The sequence below is a fragment of the Amphibalanus amphitrite genome, unplaced genomic scaffold (genome assembly GCF_019059575.1).
Source record: "Amphibalanus amphitrite isolate SeventyFive unplaced genomic scaffold, NRLGWU_Aamphi_draft 000150F_arrow, whole genome shotgun sequence".
NCBI classification, from domain to species: Eukaryota; Metazoa; Arthropoda; class Thecostraca; order Balanomorpha; family Balanidae; genus Amphibalanus; species Amphibalanus amphitrite.
In genome coordinates, this window is record NW_024881645.1 from 818,759 (window position 1) to 838,324 (window position 19,566).

The window sequence follows — 19,566 nt, forward strand, 5'->3', positions numbered from 1 at the left end:
GCTGAGCGCACAACTTATCAGAGCTTATACCCATGGCCCGGTATAAATATTCAAATGATCCCACCAAACGCAGCATTGATATGACTATTTTATTCAATAGGTTTCAACATGGTTTACGGAAACTGTTTCACAGCTACTGCCAGCGCGCTCGCGGCGCACAGAGACGGCGGTAGCCGCGGTGCCGGCTCTCTCCCGCCGGCACCCGCGCACGCAACTAAAGGCACAACAAGCGGCGAGGCCGTCCGGGCGCCGGGCGAGCCTTATTACAGCCGCCCGGGCGCAGCGCAGCCAGGCACTGCCGCCGGCAGCGCGCAGGGCGCCTCTACCCAGTACCCAAACTAAACTTTGGCAGATACGGCGGCACGCGCGCGACCGCCGCGCCGGCAGGTTAAACAAGGGACTGTTTTAGACACGTGCGCAGGCGCGCGCGACACTAACGCGACGGATACAAAAGACTGGTTACGCGACCACAAGTAAACACAACCCCTCGCGCGGCGGAATGGGCCATATAACAAGAGAGTGGGTCGCGGGGACCGGCGGCGCCGCGCCCGCGCCATCGCGGCCGGCGGCGAAGAGTGGCGGCTGAATTTTCAACACTTTTGCGGCGTGAGGCCGAACGCGTAGCAATATATCACAATTGCCTCCAATAAATAGCTGTAAAAAAGCCGCTCGGCGCGCACGCGCGTGTGTGTCTGTGTGTATCAGTGTATGTGTGTGTGTTGTGTAGTGTGTTTGCCGGTCGGGGCCGCTCGCTTTCGGGGCGGCGGGCGGCGGGCGCACTAGCAGCACTGCTTCCTGCCGGGGCCCGAGTCGTCGGTGGGCTCGATGGTGATGGGTCCAGCCGAGGAGGGGCGCGGCGCGTCGTCACCGTGGTCCGGTATCTGCTTCTGCGACATGATCCGGTAGATTTCTGCCAGCGGAACGGTGGGTCAGAGGCCGGGTCACCGGGGGGCTGGTCGGCCGGCCGAGGGCTGTGTGTTAGTGCGACACGGGCGGAGGATGGGCTGGGTAATGAAGGGCGTCACAGACACTCCGGTAACGGAGAAACAGGCGGTCAGCTGCCACGCCAGCTAGAGAAGGCAGTACGGTCCTGACAGGTCACAGGCAGTGATCGGCCGGGCACACACAATACGTGCGAACGGATCTTACCAGGGACACAACCACAGAAAGATGAACTCAAGAAGGCAAAGCAGAGCCATTCACAGAAGCGGGCATGCATGCGGGTCTGATGGTGCCAGCGAAGATCACACCAATAAGCAATAACAGCTCTCCGAATTCACAACTAAACATACGATAGGCGTACTTCTGGGGCCGTCAAACAATTGCCCAACCGAACACGATGGACCACCTTTTAAAGGAGAAAATGGCGCAACGCGGTGCACAGGGACAAAGAAACGCAAAGGAGCGAATGCATGATAGAACAATAAGTCCACAAATTAGCCGGTGCCGATAAGTATGAAACAGAAAGTGATATAAGTGCAGAACTGATGGCTTCAAGTGCTCCCGTGTCCACATCCAAAGCAGGCATAAATCGAAGTCCACAAGCAGCACTTCAAAGCCGCAGACGCGGACGAATCCCCATTGATTCTGTGGTCCAGGAGTCGGTAGCGATGACTGGCAGGAGCAGGAACGGATGAGTTCAGTGGTTTCGATGGCAGGAGCGCTGGATCAGGGGATGACGTCGAATCGATTCAGGAACACGTGGTCGAAATGTGTCGCACAACTTCACAGCCCTTAGGCAGCGGGCACCAGCGTATAAGTTTCCACATCAACGAATGCCAACATCTGCGTGAAAACCCGATGGCAAGAAGCAAAATTGTGACTGATTCTCTATGCCTTTCAGCTGTCACTGAATAAGTCTCCTAAACTGTTACCCAACAGACTTGAAAACAGGTGAATGTTTAGCTATAAGTTTTTCAATTACGTCAAGCACACCCTCCACAGCTTCGCACTTGCACGAAACTTGACGTATCACATCCAATTACACAGCAGTGGAACGCCCGAGCTGGTTTCCTCCCGCTGCCCTGACCGTTCGCTCCCGCTCTGCACCCTCCCCGCGGCAGTCGCCGACTCAATGCGGACCTGTCGCGTGGCGGAGCCGCGGCGGCCGGCGGCAGCGGCGGCGGCGCGCACGCCGGCTAGTTCTGGCAGCACTGCCGGCGCACGTTATCCGTATTGACCGTGGGCTCCACGTGAATCGACTTGACGTTATGGGTGGGCGAGTCTTCGTCAGCCGGCTCGCGGATCTGTTTCTGCGAGACGATCCGGTATATCTCTGCAGCGGGCGCCGGCCGGCGGTGTCAGAGGCGGGCAGCGCCGAGCGGAGAGGAGGCGGCAGGGCGCGGTCACACACACACGGGGTGATCAGTCACAGACACGAGTGGACACCAGGTGACGACGGAGACCGGACAGACAGAGGGCCACCACCAGAAGGATGTGTGTGCGGTCCAGTTCGGATCTCGAGTACAGACTCTGGCCGGCCTCGGACGAGCGAGAAGGACGGATGATGGAGGCGCCGGCGGCCACAGAGGGCGGTACTGGGCGCCGCGGTGTCGAGGAGAGCAGTGGTGGTTGGTTAGTGGGGTGGGAACGGCACACGGCCGGTCAGCTGGGGCACAAATTGCAGCGACACTCCAAGGAACACAACAGAGCCTGTCTACCAGCAGTCATTGAGCGGCATCACACCTGACGCAGAGCCTAGTCAATCGACTGATCGACAACGTGAAACTGACTCAGGCCGTCTGCGACATACTGTGATCTACGATGACAAAAGCAATGGTTAAATCAAAGTATCACCAGCAAAGTAAATGAGCAGCTGAACATATAATAATGTCGTTAAACTTACAAAGCACTTACTGACCCCGTCCAGCTTTAAATTAAAATGCGTATCAATCAGCATTTGTTAATATTGTCCTCGTCCCTAAGCAGAACCAATGAAAACTAAAATAAGATTAACCTGAAAATTATGCATACTAAAAAGAAGTCAGCGACAGAGATTGACCCCAATTTCGCCAACCAGTGCCAAATTTAGAAAGGCATCAGGAAACTCTACTCCCTGAGCGCGGAAAAATCATCACTGAATTAGCGCCATCTTTCGTGCATGTCACCTGCCCACCAAACCTCGGTCAAAGACACGCTATCTTTGACATACGCGCCAGCGGTTCCACTGAAATCGCTCACATGGGAGACTAAAAATAGATACTACCATCGTCAGAACTCCAGCCCCAGTAGCACCAAATCTCTCCTAACGAATGATAGCCACTGCGTTAGCACCCAGTCTGTCCCCAAAAAGACGCACTACGCAGAAACCATCCGCCGTCCGTACCTGTGAGAATGTTCTGGAAGGCCGTTTCGACGTTGGTCGAGTCCAGAGCCGAGGTCTCGATGAAGCTGAGCGTGTTACGCTCGGCGAAAGCCTTGGCCTCGTCCGTCGGCACGGCCCGCAGGTGTCGCAGGTCCGACTTGTTACCTGGTGACACAGAGAGGCGGGTGGTCTCAGAGAGGAAGAGGAATCGATACTGCATAGTCGGACACTACCGGAGCATACGGGGTATGCGTGTCATCGGATAGTCGGGAGTGATGATAGAAGTACGGTTCATTAACTTTTCATCCGCTTGGGTTTCCTTTCATTTATGTTTTATCAGCAACACGATACTTTCATTAATTTGACGTTCCCTGCATCCTGGTGGGCATAAAAAATAATATCATTTTATTATTCCGCACACGTCGAAAGAACACATCAAGCATCAGGTACGGACCATCATACTTAAGAGGAGGACCCGTCTGATCTCAAATTACAGGTCCATCCACAAGAAGCGGAGCACCGTCCCACAATCTCCAGTATAACGCCAGTATAGCCCCACATTAAGCCAGTACAACGTCCATATACGGCCGCACCCCCCTCCCCCTCCCACCCGGCCAGACACGGTTCCCCGAATCACGGCCCCCGTCCCTGCCAGACCGCCCGGCGGCGACCATCAGAATGGGACTGTGTCACGCACCGCCGAACCAGCTCCGCTCCCTGTCCCCACCAGTGCCACCCCACCGTCCCACCGATGGGCTTCCGTCCCATCCAACCACCCCCCGTCGGGCGGTCCCCAACCTCCGGAGGTACCGCGTTCAGCAGCCCGGACGACAGCTTCATCCCACCCCCGTCAGGAGAGCGACTATCAATTCCGGAACTCGCGTCGGTAAGGCAGAGACCCAGCGCTTTGCGTTCGATACAACGACCCAATGAATGAACTAACGACGGTCGACCCGAGGAGAGTCATATGAGTGATACTCTGATGGCCAATGACTGACGTACTAGTGATAACGACCCAGCCCTCCCGCTATAACGGCAGTGCACATTAGGGGAGGCGGCACTAACGTCACCTAACGAGTCTGGCGCTGCGACCGCCCGCCGCGTGTGCCGTATCGGTTTAATCGCAACGGAAACGCTGGATACGATAGGACGGCGTTGGCACAATGTTGTCGTCGTGCCGACATCCACGGTTGGTATTCGGTGATGCACAAGCACGTTTGACAGAACGAATGTCGCAACATATCCCTCTTTGTAACACTGCTAAGTCTCATGACACCTGCATCTGAAAATCCCTTTCAGCCGTGTAGACTCTTCAAAACGCTTGCCTTCTCATCATAAAGCTAGCTTGCTTCAACTGATCCACACCAATTGGCATTACACGCTTGCAGCACGCCGCTACCCGGCGCCCACCGCCGGGCCCACTCCAGCCGTCCGGCCAACCGCGGCGGGTCAGCTGACCGGCGGATCAAGCACGGCGCACAAAGCGGTCGGTCGGCCGGCCGGGCGGCTCTGGGGCGACCTTGACAGCACGAATGGCGCAACAGCCGGGCCACATCGGGCGCATCCCGGCGGCCGGCAACCGGCCAGCCGCCTCTGACCGGCCTCCGCGCCGCACCGCGCGATCGGCCGCCTCTCTGGCCGATACGCGCTGATAAGGCGTGTAGTGTTCGGTGCCGGTTGATCGGTGGGGCGAGAGGCACGTGCTAGACCGTGGTTAGGAAGACAGGAGCCTCGCGGCGGTAGGGAGAGTAATGGCACGTGAACTGATGAACGGTGAATCCATGACGGCCGTGCGTGACAGGCCGGCAGCTGGGGTCGGCGTGGGACGGTATCACGGGCGGCGGCGGCCCAGCGGCGGGCCGTGTGTGGGCCGGTCGGTCCGTGTGACGCCCCCCCAGTCACGGACCGGCCAGTGCCGACACCGGACACCGGGCCAGGAGGGCACGGCTGGCCGGTCAGCGGGCACAAACACTCCAGCCCTCCGACAAACCGAGCCCAGCCGCCGGCAGAGCCGGGCGCCGCGCCGCCTTATCAGACCAGAGCCCCGCGGGGAGCCGTCGCTGCAGTCGGCGACATCCCCAACCCGACCGGCAACATAGAGCCGCTATATTTGGACGTCGCCAGCTGGAACCGATCCGGCCGTCACAAGCTACACCATTCATTCAAAGTGATGACCTCTCCGTGACCTACAGCGTGACCTCTAACCTCCCGTGGGCCCCGTCAGGAACACAAAGAGACGTTTGGCCACCGCCAATGGAACCTGGACAGCCACGTGAAGCGAATTTCCTGGCGTTCCGACGGGTGAAATAAGGATGAATGTTCCATCACCACTGACGGTGACCACGCCCCGTATCGTGATGGTCCGCGGTGGCACCAAGCTGCGCCGTCTGTTCCACCGAACCGTAATACGTCGACGTGATACCCATTTCACACAGCGACCCCGCCAGGTTATAGAGTAGGAGGGGCATTACAGTCGCCACCCGCCGCGTATCTCGCATACCTGAGGCATTAAATCAATGTCGAGTCCACGCCTTGTGCACACTACACCTCTTATCAACCGACCGGAATAATGCTATCAATGAGTGGTGTGATGTGTAAATACAGTCAGCCAGACAACTTGGCGTGAGCTAATTCATCGACAAATCACATTTCCTCCCTGGTGAATCATATTATCTTCCCAACCAACACCGACAGACGTCATTGTCTCGACAAAATCGCATTAGAACTACCAAAAGTTACATAAAAAGTTTGTGCGCCGCCATGACGCCATTGCGATTGCGCATACCTCAGGCTCTGATAAGAACATTGGCCAACTAACCGACAAGAACCAACAGTGACTCGGTACATTCAGCTCTATCGAACGCATGATCGGCCCGCTCATACCCACTCGAAGGTCCGACGAGCAAAGGAACGACCGGTACTGTGGCGACTTAGAACGAGACTCCCTGACGATAAGACACCTGACAGATCAGCTGGGAAACCAGCAAATATCGCAACAAATACCTACTTTACGACGAAAATACATGCAAACCTCGAACGGCCGAGCCCCGAAACGTAAGAAAACTAAAACGAAATTCCGGAAGAGGTCTACCGGTAAAACTATCAAAAACGTCTTGAAACCCATTGGAGCACCCGTCTACTTCACAATATTGCAAAACAGGCCGCTTCGCTAGCTTTCCATCGCGCCTAGAAATAAACGCAATACAACGATAAGAGACTCTTCCTTTCATCCCAAATATTCGCCTACCAAACGGCATCTACGAAGTACGACATTCTTCCCTCCCCATACCCACCACCCTTCCCAGGCATCCATCCCCATCAAGCACCCCCGGCGTATCACTGACCTACGAGCATGATGACAATGTTCTGGTCAGCGTGGTCGCGCAGCTCCCGCAGCCAGCGCTCCACGTTCTCGTACGTCAGGTGCTTGGCGATGTCGTAGACGAGCAGCGCCCCCACTGCACCCCGGTAGTAGCTGTAGGCCGTAGGGAGTGAGGGAGGTCACTGTGGCGGGGTCCGAACTTCTCAGTAGAGGGCTGAACAGTAGAGAGGGGTTGGCTGAATGATCACACAGCGGAAAGTAGGAGAGTGGCAGGTAAACAGCTAACACGAATAGCTACTTTATGAGAACATTCGTTGAACAGCTCAGGTTGAATCTGATGCGTCGAGTCATAAATGGTGGAGATACAAAATAGCAACTATGGTTACCAGCGGCATAAGTGTTACATTTCCAAGTTAAAACCATCTCCATGAGTTCACAGTTTAACCCAATTTAAACAACTTGAAAACTGACGATTGACATCATCACCTGAGTCGGCTGAATCACATCTCTGGTAATGTAAGCTCACCATACCAGCCAAACAGTTTGTCAGTCAAGAACTTACGCTGATGTGATGGCCCTATACCTCTCCTGGCCGGCAGTGTCCCAAATCTGTGCTTTTATCGTCTTTCCATCAACCTAAGACACACAGAGCCTCGTTAAAACCATGCCATGGGTTCATTCAGTTCAGCACAAGCCCATCAGAAACACATGATGCAATTCATTACAATGGTTTTCATGCTATCATCGATATGTAATCAAATTGTTACTCTTGCAATTTTTTGTGGTAAGTAATAAAACAGTTTAAACTCAATTTAATGAATGGTTACAGTGTCCTAAAAGGACAATTGACCTCAACACAATGCATTTTCATTACAGTGTACTTACTGATATACTCCTAGTGGCGAATTCCACACCAATGGTAGACTTTGACTCTAAGTTAAATTCATTTCTTGTGAATCTTGAAAGCAGGTTACTCTTTCCCACACCTGAGTCTCCAATTAGAACAACTGTGAACAGAGCATTGGCATGTGACTTCTGTACAAACTGAACAACACTGCACAACTACCTTATTTGCAATGCAGAAAACACAAGTCTTCTGGAATCTGGAAACCTTGTAAAATCAGGCACAATAAGCAGAACATACCAATCCATATATAAACTTATATTAAATAAGAAACATAACTTGATTTAACTCAATGCAGCATGATATATACCAAATCTTTGTCACCAAACAAGATGCAAAATGTACACATGACTAAAACTACCTGTATCTTGTGATTCTCACCTTTGAACAAATAGTCATACTCATCATCCCTTGTGTTACTCATGGTGCACCTTTACAGTGAGACAGGACACAGAAGACACACACTGTTGCTTGCAATCAGTCAGGTGCCTGGAAATGAGAACATGTTAGAGCAGCATAGGCAACAATGAACACATTTATTACACAATTTATTACAAAGTAAGGGTTGTATGGCTATGTCACAAATTCCATTATCCATGGTAAACCACAGCCCATGGCCCATTTTCCAAAGTCCATGGTCATGGAATCCATGGCCTGTGTCCAACAGCCCATGGTCATGTTTGCCCATGCTAACAGGGTGGTTCATGGTCCTAAGTCATTGGTCTCTGGGTTATGGCTTTTGGGTGTTAATGCAAAGTGTCAAACATCAATGGGATCTAAAATTAACTTATAGGCACTTCAGTAGGTATGTCCTGGCCAATGTTGTGTTTTATGTTTACATGACAAGATATGCTTGATATTTGTACACCAGACCAGAGATGATCAATAAACTAGTATAATAACTTGAAGGACAGTGACACAGTAATTATCATGCATTTCACAGTGGCTAAGCCACAGTTCTGTAACATGAGACAAGATATATGAAATTGTGCAGAAACTGGTTTATGGCAATGCCACTGTTCATAAAAGCTGCATCTGGGACAGTTCTGTCTATCTCCCCTGTCTTTATCAGACTAGCATTTAGTAGTCCCCAATATCCCTCAAGACAAGTTTATTGCTCCCCAGTGCATCACCCAGTGATTTCCTATTCTAGACCATCAGTAAGCCACTTTCCTTTAGCTTACGTTACGAGCAACTTAATTGCTTAATTGCTTCCAATACCAATTTATACTCAGGTCAAGACTCAAGACACAGTTCAAGTCATTCCATAGTAAAATGCATGCAAATGTAACTAAATGCACACCAACTCCCTTTCAATCAGCTCAGAAGCTACATCTGACTTATCAGACAAGACTTTCATTGTTGCATTGAGTCTTTGTACAAAGATGTCAATTAGTAAATCACTGATCTCCACTTTGTCATACTGCTTCCAACCATTCCTACCACACAAACAGTGAAAATGTCAAAGGACACCCTAGGGACCCTTCAGAAAAATCAAAATAACGAGGAAGTAATCAACTACGTTGCTGTTTTGTTGAGTGGTCAGTGTCATACATAGAGCAGTAACATCCATTAAAGTGACCATCCCACCTTAACATTAGTTTTGAGTTGAGATAGCCAAATTGGTGGCCATGGCCTGCAAATACCGGTTTGGGCACTCAAAACATCGAAAAATGCTTTAATTCGAAGATATTTACTTTCAAACTTGCAGTTTTCGGATTCTAAGGGGCTAATGCATTGAGATGCCCCCTTAGAATTTGTGACGTCAGCGGTGATCTATTGATTTTAAAACCTTATACTAACATCTTTGTGAAGCAGTGGTGGATATATGCAATTTGCGCGCAACATCTGCCGCAAACGCCGCACTTCCAAAATAAAGTCGCTGGGAACAGCGGAGATCTCAAAAAGTAAACAAAAGTAAAAGTCGAATATCTTGAAAACCGGTGAATATTTTTCGGTGAAATTTGGTAGATATTCCTTTTTGCTCTTTCTGAACCGAGCGACATCACTTCCATGCCAATTCATTAACTTTTTTGAAGGTGGGAGGGTCCCTTTAAACGGATTGAGATCCCTGTGCACAGTTGTTCTGAACATCCGGAATCAAAATACATTTGAACTTAAATACCTTAGAGTTTCGTACCATTCATTAATGATTAAACAACAATCTAATAATGATATGATGACGCATCAGAGATTCGAAGAATGTGAATGAGGCGAAAGCGCCGGGGACTTGTGCACACTGCACAAGGAATAACACAGGAGATATTGAACTGATATTCAGGATAATAGTGCAGGGTATTAAAATAAACATTTATGTACCTTGCAAACTACGCAGTGAAGCACACATTAACGAGAAAACATGTAATGTAGGCGGCAACACACCACACCGCCGCAAAAATGGAGTAGCTGGTGACGCCCTGCGCATGCGCAAAAGCAGCGACTCAGACGAGGAATCGGCTTCTAATAATGGGCCACTAAATTCTTTTTACCGTAGACCTTCATAGTTAAACCGTAAACGGCAATACAAATTATCGCATGAGATCAGCATCATACAATCGCTAGCTGCTGTACATTCTCCATCATTTTTCATCTATGCTTTCCATGTTGTGTCGTGTTACATTTACAATTTGAACACTAGTTTAGCTCCATTTATTGGTTCAGACCCGTCTTTGTGGGTCTCCACGGGCCTGACTGATCTATCGAAATAAATCCGCAGGTCATCAAAGTTTCTAGGAGGCTTAGCTTAAGCTTGCAAGAAAAAAAACTTTCAAGAATTCAGCTTGTCGTCGGATTAACTTGGTAACTATATAGCGAACGATCATAGTCATTCAGTCAGCTGCTACATTTTCGCTTATCACGGTGATCATCCGGCGACAACCCACAATTGCTTTCGAACATCTATGCGTATGCGCACTGCCCAGCCCAACCCCAAGGCCCTATATACCCAGCCACTTTGCTTCACTAAGAATATCTCCCTCATTGCCCAAGACAACGGTTGGCAGGTACATACCTTCATCCATCAGTTGTAGTGATTGAAACGCCCGTTTCGGTTCAGTCAGCAGCAGGCATCGGATTGAGAATCTGTAGCATGCATGATCGGCAGAAACTGCCGACATTTAAAAAAGTTTACTAACTGCATATGTATACCAACTACGTATATAAGAGGATGACAATCTCGGTATCACAGAGTCGTCAACACCTATGATCGCGAGTTATCTGGGCGGCGAGAAGTCACCAGCGGTTCAGGCCACGGCCAAACGGTTCATGTCCACCATAATATCGTAATATTGCACAACCAGTCACACAGGTCGCTGTAGTAAACGTATCACAGTGATAAACTGATTTTCGTTCAGAGCACAACGGACACCAAGCAACCTGGCTCGTTGTTTCTAACTGGTGTCGTTCGTCTCTCGCTAGCGTATCCCGTAACCAGCCTGTTTCAGCAACGCAATTGGCCGTATCTGCCCAGTCACACAGCAATGACACCGCTACTAAAATATGCAAGCTACCGGACACCAGCACAACATGTCGAGAGCAAACTGAGTGGCGGTGGAAGTCATTCGTCATCGCAACACGCAAGTGGACCAAATTTATCGACCAGATATAGTGTAAGCAATGAAACACCAGCGAGCCATGCCATGCACGCAGACACGATATTGCTTGGATAGGCGAGGTAAGCCTGACAGAATTTATGTGTCATGTAACGAGAGGAGGAAACGACTGCCAGCAGCCAGCAATGAATACCGTACCAGTAACATGACACTCTTCAACAAAGGGCCACGCTAATACAAAAGGAACTATTACGTCAAAATGAGACCATCCGATAGAAATGTGCATATCCGCTGCCGTAACATAGCCGGTACAATGGCGTGACATAGCAATATTACTCCACCTTGATGACAAAGCCGCAACACCGCGTAAAGCTCTTAGTAATCCCACGGGGGTCAAAACGCGAAGCGTCATAGATACTGACCAAGCAACGGACGGCACACGAGAGGCTAGCAATATCCCTGTGACCTGGACCAGTAACCTCTTGGGAATGCGACTGTAACCGATCAAACATCACTCGAACTTTGGGTGGTCCATTGCAGCTTCGTTACCACTGGCCACATGAATGACGCTGTCGCTCTAGCACATCACTATGATGCGATCTAGCTCTATCCATCTCATCTACAACGCCGCTGTGTTTTAGTAATATCATATACCTACCTACCTACCTACCTACCTACCTACCGCTACAAACATTTGAGCTCTACACTACAGTTGTCCCACTATCAGCTTGTGGCTCGTCGCCGGTGTAGCTCCGCCTGATTCGTGTTTGTTTGTTTGTTTTGTTGGGTTAGGCCCTTTCGGTCCAATGAGACCATTTCAGAGCCGGGAGGATGATAGGATATAGGGGGAGACATTGGTCTGGGCAGGCACCCTAGTGAGTCGCCGGGGCTGAGCCTGTCCAGAGGACAGGCCACCCAGCCCCAAGGCACTCACTGCACCCGGCTACGGGGTGCGCTCCCTCGGGAGCAGCGGTGCCGCTCCAAGGGAGCAGCCCGCATGAGATAAAGTTGCCTGTCCAGCCCGGAGGGGGGTTGCGGTGTGGAGGAGAAGGATTTCTGTATCCTGAGGATAGAAGCACGGAACGGTGTATGATTCGTGTGTCTCGAATCACTTCTGTTATCCGTCCTGTCAGAATCTCCTCTACACACATCCAGAGGCTCAGTCTGTTGACTTCCACTACCATCTGTCCCACTCCAGTCTCCTGTAAGCCTCTCACTACCACCCGGCTGGTCCGACACCAGTCTGGCACAGTCTGACGAACCAGTCTCGGAGTCTGTGGAACCACTCTCGGAGTCTGTGTCGTCAGACTGCAGCGCGGAGACCCTCAGCTGCGCCGGACGGCGGTGACCGAGGGAAGACTCCACGGCAGTGCCCCGTTCTGGCTCCAACTGGTCCTGTGACGTAATAGGTGCGATGTCATATACGATAGGTAACGACACAAGTTGAGACGCTGTCTTTGTCTGAGGTAATTAACTGTAGTATACGACGGCACTGCGTCCCTGGTGACTTGTTTTGGTAATACTGCTACACGAGGAAACCGAGCACATCATTTCCACGGCATTGTTGCGGTATGAATCAACTAATTTGGGTGAAGCTAGGGAACTTTTATAGCACGACTCTCTACTTTGCATGTTTTAAAGCAACTGTTAGTTACATAATCATACAGGGAAAATGTGCCAGACGCTAGTGTCTGCTAATTACGAATGTATGTGAAAAGACACGACCGAAATATTTACGTATACACCCGAATCTTGCGTAACAACGCCAAGACAGCCCAAACAACCCGTATTTACCACGTAAATAAATGAACGGGCACAAACCGAAGCATCGTGTGTGCCTACAGGACCAGGTTTTACTGTGCGCGCACTGTTTTTTTTGTGAATGAGTGCGGCCCCCCCCCCCCCCCATCAACGATGTTTGTTTACTTCTGTGACGTGCAATGGCGAAAAGCCACTGATTGCAGTGGACTCGTTGTGAATAAATAAGTTTCAAGTTTCAAGTTTTGCTAACATTCACGGGCCGCCGGGAGGGGGACGGATGGAAGGCACAAACGTCCTACGAACGGGCGGTCGGCTGTGGCCTTACCCTGTGTTTGCTGTAGGAGAGGAACACGTCCCAGATAACGGTCACCACGTTCACGTACAGCACCCGGTACCGCTCCGGCACGTAGGTGAAGTTGAGCCACTGAGTTGGCGGCCAGATGCACCAGTCAAACTGTGAACAGGACAGGCAACAGAGTCACTACGACTATAGGCAGTACAAATATGCAGAAGGTGCCCTCTGCAGCTTTGATAATGCCAACTGCGAACCGTAATACGGGACAATGAAAGTCTACTATCGTAGTTCAAATTCCAGGTGAACGGTAAAAAATGCATCCACAAAGTGGCAGCAAAATGGCTAATTTAAAGAAAGTTACGCCAAGACTACTGACCAACTGTAAGTGAACGAATCAGGCATATTGGCCGTTAATCTCTGAGATAAAAACTTCGTAATTTGTCAACAATTTGACGAAACTAAAAGATAAAGACCTGATATTACCGGAAAAAGAGCAACTGGAACTTCCTATTATCATCATCCTAGCCATGCAGACTCACCAGGTACACCTCCGGAAACTTCTTTTTGAACTCCTGCAGGCCGTCACGGACAGACCGCCCCTCCAGTAGGTCCATACCGACAAAGAATGTGAGGGCGAACAGCGGCGCGGCCACCAGCTGATCGGCCAGGATCTTCAGACGGACCACGCGCGCCGTGCGGCCGGGCAGCAGTCGGTCCAGGCCCGTGTACCACCAGTGGTGCGGCGGACCCTCGACCAGGCCCACCACCAGCATACGGCCTGCCGTCAGCGGGCGCCGGTCAGACAACGGTGTGGGAGTGGGGCATTGGATGAACAAACGTGCTTTTCGGAAGGAAAACGTAGATCAGCGGCTCAGGCGATCTGACCAGGACACAAGTACTACAGCATTTGATGTATAGCATGATATTTTTTATTGATATAAATATGAACTTACTGAGCCTCCTGTATAATATGAAGTAGGCACCAAAGATCCATGTCATGTTCAGTTAAACAGCTCTTTGCATGTTCTCACGTTCTGGCACAGTGAGCACACATCCATGCACAATCGCACCTGTGCGCCGCCAGTTGTAGGTCTTCTCTTTATGCACGCCTCTGCGGAACTCTATCCACTGTTGGATACCGTCGCCGACAGCCAGTAGGCCCCCACTGCTGACCGTATTGGCCACCAGAGGGTGCCGAGTAAAGAACCGACTCAGTAGGCCCATCAGTGGAGGTCACAGACAACCTGAGAAACAGACATAGTTTAGTCAGACACAATGATAAAAGCTTTTTGGACACTGACCTGACTCAAAATTTAATTTAAAAAATGTGGAAGCCATCCAGGCATGCTCATCCAACAGGAAGAAACATGCGAATGTTAACCTATACATGAATCGCCAGGCCTTCCAGCTAAAGAAGAAGAAGAAGTTGCTTTGGAGCACCTACTGTCGTACCCAGAGCCTGCTTGACCACGCCCATTTCAAGCGCTGCAGCAACGAGCTGAGGAGGCTGACCAGAAGTCTTCGCAAGGACTATGAGAGTAAACTTGCTGCAGACCTAAAGCACGACCCAAAAGGATTCTGGAGGTACACCAACACCAGACTCCGGACCAGAAGCCATCTTGCAACCATGAAGGACAAAGACGGCTCTGTTGTCTCAGATAGCCAGAAGATTGCAAACATCTTGAACAGTTTCTTTGGCAGTGTCTTCACGGTTGAAGGACCTGGCACTACACCAACTCTAGACAGCAACTGCAACGGTCCGTCACTCGAAGATGTCGATGTGTCTCCGCAGAAGGTTGAAGCAAAACTGGCCGCATTGAACCCAAGGAGCTCCCCAGGGCCTGACAGTATCCGACCCAGGGCCCCAGTAGCAAGTGGCATACCACAAGACACTGTCCTCCTCGGTCCTGCACTCTTCACATTTAACACGCGCAGTGGAAGGGGGGGGGGGGCGGATTTCGCCCACCCCTCCTGTTTTTCGCCAATAACTCGCGCCGCAAACATAATATTAATGTGAAATTTTAGCTACCTGTCCAGAATTGAATTGCAGATCTTCTCGTGCAAGAAATAAGAAATTCGGTTCATAACTTTTCTAGTAATAATAGCGGAATAGCGGTGTAAAGTCAAACATCCTGCCGCCGCGGCGGCGCTAGCCGTTACGCGCCGCCTGAATTGTAGACTGTGCCGGGGCGGGACGGTCCCCTCTTTACATCGCGCTCCTTACCGCTGATTATATTCGATTCGCGTCAAATTTTGCGAGAAGACTGAGAAATGTACAGGCAATCATATGGTCAAAGAATTTTGAAAATCGGCCGGTAACAACTTAAGTTATGAGTGTGTAAACACAAAATTGTGATTGCCGCGTTTTCCGCGTAGGCCGATCCCACTTCAGCAGGCGACATCTCACCCTTAGCAGGCTTCTAACTGCCATATTTATTGTTGGATTAACTAAAAATTCATCATACATACTCACAAATGTATGTTCTTTAGTAGGGTGAACGAAAAAAGAAAATCGGCCCGTAACTTTTTGAGTTATCGGCGTGTAAACGCAAAAAAGTCGCTCATATGGCAGATTTGACCTAATTTGACCTTGAAGATATTGACCTAGGGTCATGAAATTCACACACAACAGAGTTCCTCAGGACCCCCACCTACCCTCCAAATTTCGTCTTTCTAGCTCCAGTGGGAGCTGAGATCTTAGGGGGGGAGACATCCGCCCCCCCTTCCACTGGGCGTAGTACTCGCCAAGGGCTGCGGAGTCGGAGTCAGAGTCGGAGTTGGAGTCGGTCGGAGTCGACAGTTCTACCCGGAGTCGGAGTCGGAGTCGCAAAAATTTTACCGACTCCGACTCCGGAGTCGGAGTTAACGCTGCGTGGCTCAACGTCATGCACTGCACCTATTTTATTGACAATACTGCGCTCGAAATTATATTTTGTCGAAAAAAAGCCATTTTGCTGTTTTGAACGAACGTTTTCAGCGAGAGAAGCAGAAGACGGTGAATTGCCAAGAACCTGCTTTTTAATTATGCATGTTATCTTTAACCCGGCAGGCGGTGGGCCTCCCAGCCACCTTCCGCGCGGTGGGGGGGGGGGGGGGGCATTTTTTTGCCCCCCCCCCCGGTATCTCCGAAACTACTGGACGGATCCGAAAAATTCAAACGGCGTTCGATAGCCCTGTCAAATTTGTCGAAGGAAACCAAATTTCATTCACCTCGGGGTCACCGATGACGTCACAGGTCAGGTCAAAGATAAAATGTTTCACCGTTCACGGGGCTTCTAGGGAAAGCGCTATAACACCGAGTAAAACGCATTTTGTTGAAAATCAGCGATAAGGCGTCAGTTGTCTAGTACATATGTTGCTATTAGAGGTCACTGGTCATACCAGGTCAGGTCACAGGTCAGGTCACCAAAGGTCACCAAGGGTCACCACGAGCCCAACTTTACTAAGGTTATGCGATGCATGTTTTATGGCCAGTTTTTCATTTCCAACTCAATGGTGTTGGTTATAAGACCATCAGGTACGGTTCAGGTCACTTTCTGGTGGAGGTCAGGTCAAGGTCAGGTCAAAAAAGGTCAAATTTCAAAGTTGATATTTTTGCATAAAATGGGTATCGATTCGATGCAGCTCGTCACGGGGAGTCTAATGGTGGTCTTTGTTTTGCGCTACGAGGTCTAGAATTGCTAAAAATTGAGTTTGAAAATTTGACGTCATCAATTTTGAACAGTTTTTTCGCTATAACTCGGCCAAAAAAAGAGGTATTGATCTCAAATTTGGTATGTAGATAGAAGGCGGTAGGGACTATCATATATATTCCGGTTTTTCGAAATTCAAAAAACTTTTTGGATTTTTCGGCTATTATTTTCAAAAAATCTATTTTTTGATTTTTGGGGGTCGAAATCCAAAAAATTCGAAAAACCGAAACAGCGGTTTTGTAGCCCTTTTGATTCCACACCTTTTATATTTGAATGATTTTTCTGTATCTCTAAAGCTGTAGGCCTGACAGCTCTTCCCACGAAACCTTTTTTTGGGTCGAAAATGGCAAAAATGACGTCACTCTGACGTCATTAGCGGCCAACCTATCATAGCCTTTGGAAAAAAATTTTTGGTCATCATGTGCGCTAGCTGCTCCCGGGAGGGTACTGAAAGTTTGGTGACGATCGGCGCAGCGGTTCTCGAGATATATTGAAAAAACTAAGGGGGGGGGGCAAAAAAATGCCCCCCACCGCCTGGAAGGTTAATGTATATTTGCAACGCAAAGCCTTGGAACGCACAAGGCATCGTTTCAGGCAAGATAAAAACGTCTCCATTCCATTATGAATTTCAATATCATGATATGGATTTCAATCGAACCGTCCGGAGTCGGAGTCGATTTTTGAAGCTGGAGTCGGAGTCGGAGTCGGAGTCACCCTAAAATCCATCGACTCCGCAGCCCTGGTACTCGCAACCCTTCCACTGAGCCAAAACGCAGGTCGCCAACAAAGTGCAGATGACACCAAGCTGTATTGCAAGACGACTGCCAACCACGATGGCCTGCAGGACGACATCGATGCTCTGGTCCGCTGGTCCGAGAAATGGCTACTCCCCTTCAGTGGTTCAAAATGTAAGACAATGCACCTAGGTTTCCACAACCCAGGTCGCACGTACCACCTGAAAAACTCGAAGAGTCAGACCGTTCGAGTTTGGAAACGCCATCTGGGGTCTACGAGGTGTGGCTAAAAAGAAACCGGACTGCTCGTGCTGGCCATAAAGTAGGGGACCCGAAAACTAGCGAGACACTTGACAGTTGACATTAATCTTTATCATATTGTCGTGATGTGTGCCAAACGGCATCTCGATATCACTATTATTCTCCTTTCCACAGCTCTTTGTTTTATTGATGACGCTGACGCTGGTCACTCTGGTCTGAATGTCCTCGACTGATTCAAAATGGGTTCCCTTGACGACCTTTTTCATTTAAAGGAACAGCCAAAAGTCACAGTGAGGGAGGTCTGACAAATAAGAGGGTGCTTGAGCACCGCGACCTGCTTTTTTTGACAAAGAACTGGCTAACGCTAATGGCAGAATGCGCGGGAGCGTTGTCATGATGGAGCACCCAGTTCTTGGCCTCCCAGAATTTCCACTTGGTGCGCCTGACTCGTGAAATGAGGCGTCCCGGGTCTTCCTTGTAGAAATGCTGGTCGACTGTGGTACACCTCCAGCACGAACTGGCGGTGAACGAATCCCCTATGATCGAAAAAGACGATCAATGTCGTCTCCACCCTCGACTTCGACATGCGCGCGAACGTTGATGGACCTTCAGACCTTGCAGGGTCATCACCGACATCCTCACGACCAGTGCTGAACCTCGTATGCCATTCAAACACTTGCATGTGACATATGACCTAACATAACATTAAGGCCTTGAACAGATTCAGCGTCTCTGTTGAGTCTGGCAAGGAACGTGATGTTCCTTCTTTTTTCGAAGCTCATTGTAGAAGCCTGGCGGTGACAAGGCCGCCGAACATCGATAAAACAAAGAGCTGTGGAAAGGAGAATAATAGCGATATCGAGATGCCGTTTGACACACATCACCACAATATGATAAAGATTAATGTCAAGTGTATCGCTAGTCTTCGGGCCCCCTACTTTATGGCCAGCACGAACAGTCCGGTTTCTTTTTAGCCGCACCTCGTATTCTCCAAAGAAGACCAGAAGAGCCTGGAGACAAGATTACTTTACTAATACCTGGAGAGGGTGCAGCGGTATGCAATCCGCCTGACCACAGACCTGAGAGACCTGTCATATCCTGACAGGCTTCGCCGCCTCGGCCTCCCATTGCTACACTGCAGCTGCTGTCATGGAGATATGGTGACCGTGTACAAGCTCTTCCATGGACTTCTAGACGTTACGCTTGAGTCACTGGGTGGGCAATGTGACCCCTTTCATTCAATATGAGCAGGACAATAGGCTGAGTGGCCTCTGATCCCAATCCTGATGACAAACGAAAGTAAAGTAAGGTAAGATATTAAAATGAATTCCATAGGAAATGTGAGCAATAGCCAATAAACAATCCCCTTTGAATTATAAAAAATCACCTAAATCAAAATAAGGTGCCTCTAAAATACACCAATGTAATATTGATATACTGACTACAAACAACAGGTTATTTTTATAGATCAAAGCTGACTGAAATAAGCACGAAATGTGGCGTAATTAAGTACTTTGACTTACCTTGCCTTGTACTAAACAAATAAAATTTTATTTTCAAGCCAACTCAAACTGAAACCCTTCGAGCTCTTCAGTCAGCTTCAGATCAGCTTATATATCCACAAATGACGCGGCTGCTACGAATATGACGAGCCAGCAGTTTTTGAGTGGTATTCAGGAAAAACATCGACAGCAATTGCGAGACCCAAAAGCGGCCATATGATTGGTGGATATGCTGCCAAC

The 19,566-nt window shown here is 49.8% G+C and overlaps 2 protein-coding genes across 3 annotated transcripts; both read right to left on the reverse strand.

Annotated features, from left to right (window-relative positions):
• Window positions 1-75: 75 nt before the first annotated feature.
• Window positions 76-9,967, reverse strand: LOC122382928 (ras-related protein Rab-11A-like). Of its 2 annotated transcripts, XR_006256748.1 has the most exons (8): window positions 9,850-9,957; window positions 7,912-8,019; window positions 7,512-7,633; window positions 7,189-7,262; window positions 6,649-6,779; window positions 3,326-3,469; window positions 2,083-2,275; window positions 76-910 (listed from the first exon to the last, which is right to left on the reverse strand). XR_006256748.1 is itself a non-coding variant. In XM_043368899.1 (7 exons), the coding sequence occupies exons 2-7, from the start codon at window positions 7,952-7,954 to the stop codon at window positions 780-782; spliced, it is 645 nt and encodes a 214-aa protein (XP_043224834.1). In that variant the 5' UTR covers window positions 7,955-8,019; window positions 9,850-9,967; the 3' UTR covers window positions 76-779. The 2 variants fall into 2 exon arrangements, 1 of the variants encoding a protein (XP_043224834.1); XM_043368899.1 differs by lacking the exon at window positions 2,083-2,275 and having other exon boundaries at window positions 9,850-9,967.
• An 830-nt stretch (window positions 9,968-10,797) lies between these two features.
• LOC122382899 (mpv17-like protein 2) lies at window positions 10,798-19,431 on the reverse strand. The gene is made up of 6 exons (XM_043368808.1): window positions 19,348-19,431; window positions 14,208-14,381; window positions 13,677-13,915; window positions 13,168-13,296; window positions 12,182-12,476; window positions 10,798-11,848 (listed from the first exon to the last, which is right to left on the reverse strand). The coding sequence occupies exons 2-6, from the start codon at window positions 14,359-14,361 to the stop codon at window positions 11,805-11,807; spliced, it is 861 nt and encodes a 286-aa protein (XP_043224743.1). The 5' UTR covers window positions 14,362-14,381; window positions 19,348-19,431; the 3' UTR covers window positions 10,798-11,804.
• Between the last annotated feature and the right edge of the window lie 135 nt (window positions 19,432-19,566).